The sequence below is a fragment of the Lotus japonicus genome, chromosome 3 (genome assembly GCF_012489685.1).
Source record: "Lotus japonicus ecotype B-129 chromosome 3, LjGifu_v1.2".
NCBI classification, from domain to species: Eukaryota; Viridiplantae; Streptophyta; class Magnoliopsida; order Fabales; family Fabaceae; genus Lotus; species Lotus japonicus.
In genome coordinates, this window is record NC_080043.1 from 30,923,342 (window position 1) to 30,927,305 (window position 3,964).

Sequence of the window (3,964 nt, forward strand, 5' to 3'; positions counted from 1 at the left end):
TAATCCATACACCTGCTTCATCATTGACCTCAATTGTCCTTTTCACATGCATACTTATATTTTTGTTAGAATGAAACAATCTTGATTTCCTAGGGCCACTCATGACAATGGTCAGATCATCTTTATATAAATTATCTTGGTAGGAACCTATTCTTTGTTGTTGGGTTGGTCTTCAACTTGGTGGGGTTTGGTGAAACATAATTACCTTCTCTTGAACATGCAAGTATAATGTAGTTCAATTTACAATCCTTCCCCTTTGTAGAGTATCTTACCATGAATCCAAACCCCTTTCTAGTGCCATAACCACGGTAGAATGTTTTTCAATACATTTACAGACTCAAAAGACATGCCTTGTTTAATCTCTTGTTCTTCAGATTGTGAACCCAATTCGCTTTGGGAGAGGACACAGTATCCTCCACCGTTTGAAGGATATGTCTTGTTTTGTAGTGTGAAGGAAGAGGCCAAGTAATTAAAATAGGGTGATCTGCTGGCAAACAATAGCCTTCTTTCATCACGACCTTTATATATAGGCTGGATCAAATAGAATACATAAAAATTAAAAAACTACATCTAATCCAACAAAGAGAAATTAGTCATCCATTTTCAGTGTTAACTTTACAAACATAAAAAGAAAAAACAAGCAGATTCGAATACTCCGCTGTACCTCGTCATTGAATCCATCACTCAACCCTTATCTCCAAGAGTTCCCAAGTGTCTCCCCTATTGTAAGGTTTGAAAATGACGTGGAATGAAAAAGATAAGAAAAAAATAATATCAGGCCTTTATTAAATATTTTCTACATAATTAAATATAGAAAAACAACTTTATTCAATTTTGTCTAACCATGTGCCTGATTTTTTCCTTTTATTATAGTTAAGAATTATTAAATGTTTACAATATTATAAAACACTCATGATGGTTACTCATATTGTTTTAAAATTAACTGAGATTTAAAATTTGAATATTGAACTAAGATTATAAAACACTAGTATCAATATAAAGTGAGATTAAAATATTTCTCAATCACCCCATCAAGATGCTCATCATAATAGGAAATTAGTAAGTTAGTTTAAATAATTTTATTACTGTTGAGGATAAAATAATGCTATTCAATAATTTATGAATCTTATATCCTACAATTAAAGGATTTAAATTCACTTTTCATGAACCAACATTTTTTTTTGGTACAGGGGAGTATTGGGCTGGGCCTATTGAATCATGTGGTGGCCCCCTTCACTGCGCAGCTTCACCCTCTGCTCTTCCTCTTCACGTAGGGTTCTGTCAGCTTCACCCTCTCATATTCACCCTCTGTTCTTCCCTCTCGCGTCATCTTCCTCTTCGCCATTAGTGATCTATGATCTAGGTAATAGGTAATTATGTTATTGGATAAGATTTAGATTCTTCACCCTCTGTTGCCTGCCCTCTTCCCGGTAGAAGGTTCCTGAAGCTTTAACCTCCCTCGTGGCTCAAGTGGTCCTTCTGTCCTCATTCGTCGGCTAGAATGGAACCCAATATAGTCTTCCATAAACCAGATGTCGAATTTGCTTTACAGGTTGGTGCCTAATTTCTTGGATAGCTTCTAGCGTTGCCTTTCACCCATTTCATAATCCTCTGAGATCCGTAGCTACCTCTGTTCTAGAACCTTCTCCCCGTAATAACTACCTCTGTTCCTACACACCAAGCTTACAGTTGTATGATATCCTTTACAGCTTCTCGACCTGAAACTCTATGCTCCGTACCTGATTACTCTGTAATGCTTTGACAGACCTGTGAATCGATGCCTTTTCTTTTAGTGGTGAAGGAGAAAATGATGCCAGCCTTCTATAAATACTACATCTTCCTTGCTGATCTCCCCACACTTTCTATCCCCATTAGCACTTTGGGGTCCAATTTGTCGTCCTAGTTTTCAAAATTCCCAAACCATATGTGAATATGGCAGGTGCATCTGGGCGAGTCGCCTTGCTGAGCAGTCTTTGCTCTGGTAAGAGCACATGGAAAATACAAGCTAGAGTTGTCCGCATCTGGGAGGCCTACCCAGTCCATGATCCTCTAAGCCCTTTTGCCCTCAACCTTGTACTCATCGATTCTCACGTATTATTCATATACACAAGTATTTGATATTAACTGAATAGTTGAATGCCCAGCAGATTATTTACTTACAATAATATTTCTTTGGTTTTTCAGGGAACCAAAATAGAAGCCACTGCACGGAAGGGGTTGATGGCCAAATTCAAGTCTGAGTTAAGTGAAGAGAAGGTTTATAGGATGTCTTACTTTGCAGTTGGTGCTAATGGTGGTGGGTTTATGGCGTCTGCCCATGAGTATAAGATTTTGTTCAATGATAAAACGAAGGTGAAACTTGAAGAAGATTCAATGATCCCCTTGAATGTTTATTCATTCAAGAATCCAGCCGAGATTCTGGCTACCAGCAATGAATGTGATCATCTAATTGGTATGTTGATTAACATGCTTATTCATGTTCATAGATGTTATTATAATGAATTTTGGAGAGTACACACAGCTAATGCTCACAATATTTTTTTTATGCTAATTGTATATATGATTGGTCTCGTGACGAATGTCTCAAGTGAGAGACACTATAACAAAGGAGGGAATTTAACCAGGATGATAAAGTTGGAGTTCAGTGATGAAATGTAAATTATTTCCTTATACCTACATTATGGCCACTTCAAATTACATTTTAACTGCCAATGCTGTGTTAATTACCTTTCAATTAGTGATGAAGTCTGACCTTTTGTTTTGCATATTTATCCGTCAATGCAGGGATAAAATCAACTGCGCTTTATTTGGTCATTTTGTGGATGATGTGAAAAAACATGTTTTCGCTGATGCCATCGAATGCCTATTGTTATTTTGAAATTTGCGAAGATCAAGACATTCAAAGGCATGTTCATTTTATTTGTTTATAAGATAAGATATAAGATATTATGTGTTGCTGCAGGAATTTCAGTAATTGCCACTAATGTCATGTTGAATATCCCCATGCAGGAGAGATTGTGATCTAGAACGTGATGAATGCAACAACCCATCTTCACCTACAGTGTTGAAGAAATCAACAAATAAATTGGAGAGTTTAGTCAGGGCTTGCACTTTACCATTGAGAAGACATAGGGTTCTTGTTGATTGCCCGTTGATGTACGTTTTCTGAATAGTGTTCACTTTCTGTTGTCATCAGTTTATAGCCCTCTATCTCTCATCTCTTTCTTTTTAATCTCTTTGTAAGCTCTCTTATTTAGCACTTCTTGTGCATCTAATATATGCATACTTGGTTTACACGAAAAAACCTATTAACATTTGTAAGATCAAGATTTGGTCATGTAGTACAACTCTATGTTTTGATGATTAGATGTTAACTATTGTGTATGAACAATTATGGTACTCTAACATTGTTTTCTGAGTGTTTATATGACAGGCTCTGACTCTGGTCAATATTCACTATTATCAGAAGCATTTAGCCCAAAGAGTAACCAACGCAACGCTTTCGCACTCACTATGTTCTGATTGAACAATAGTATATGCTTCAGAAATTCTGAAGATGATAAGCTCTGATATGGATTCAGATCACTTTAAGTTCTGAAGACCAGAAGCTCTGAAGGTCCAGAGGCTCTGAAGGTCCAGAAGTTCTGAAGGTCCAGAAGCTGAGTAGTGAAGATTCTAAAGTCCAAGAGTAAGCTGGCTCTGAAGACCAAGTACTTCCAACTCTGATGTCCAGAAGCAGAAGATACGAAGGTCAGAGGATCCAAGCTTCCCTCTGACTCTGATCACCAAGCTTCACAAGTTTCAACATGAAGCGTCGCCTGATCAGAAATCAATTAGGATAAGGTTCACGTCGCTATCCAAGTACAAAAACAATTGTACTATCCTGACGGCCTTACCTAAGATGTTCAGCCACAGCAGAATCTGGAAGTTACAGATCTGCCCTCCAACGGTAGCATTTCAAACA

At 37.3% G+C, this 3,964-nt stretch overlaps 1 protein-coding gene across 1 annotated transcript; it reads left to right on the forward strand.

The window, feature by feature from the left end:
- Positions 1-1,932: 1,932 nt before the first annotated feature.
- Positions 1,933-3,021, forward strand: LOC130743943 (uncharacterized). The gene is made up of 3 exons (XM_057596153.1): positions 1,933-2,091; positions 2,185-2,452; positions 2,963-3,021. Exons 1-3 carry the CDS (start codon positions 1,933-1,935, stop codon positions 3,019-3,021), a joined length of 486 nt encoding a protein of 161 aa, XP_057452136.1.
- Positions 3,022-3,964: the final 943 nt, after the last annotated feature.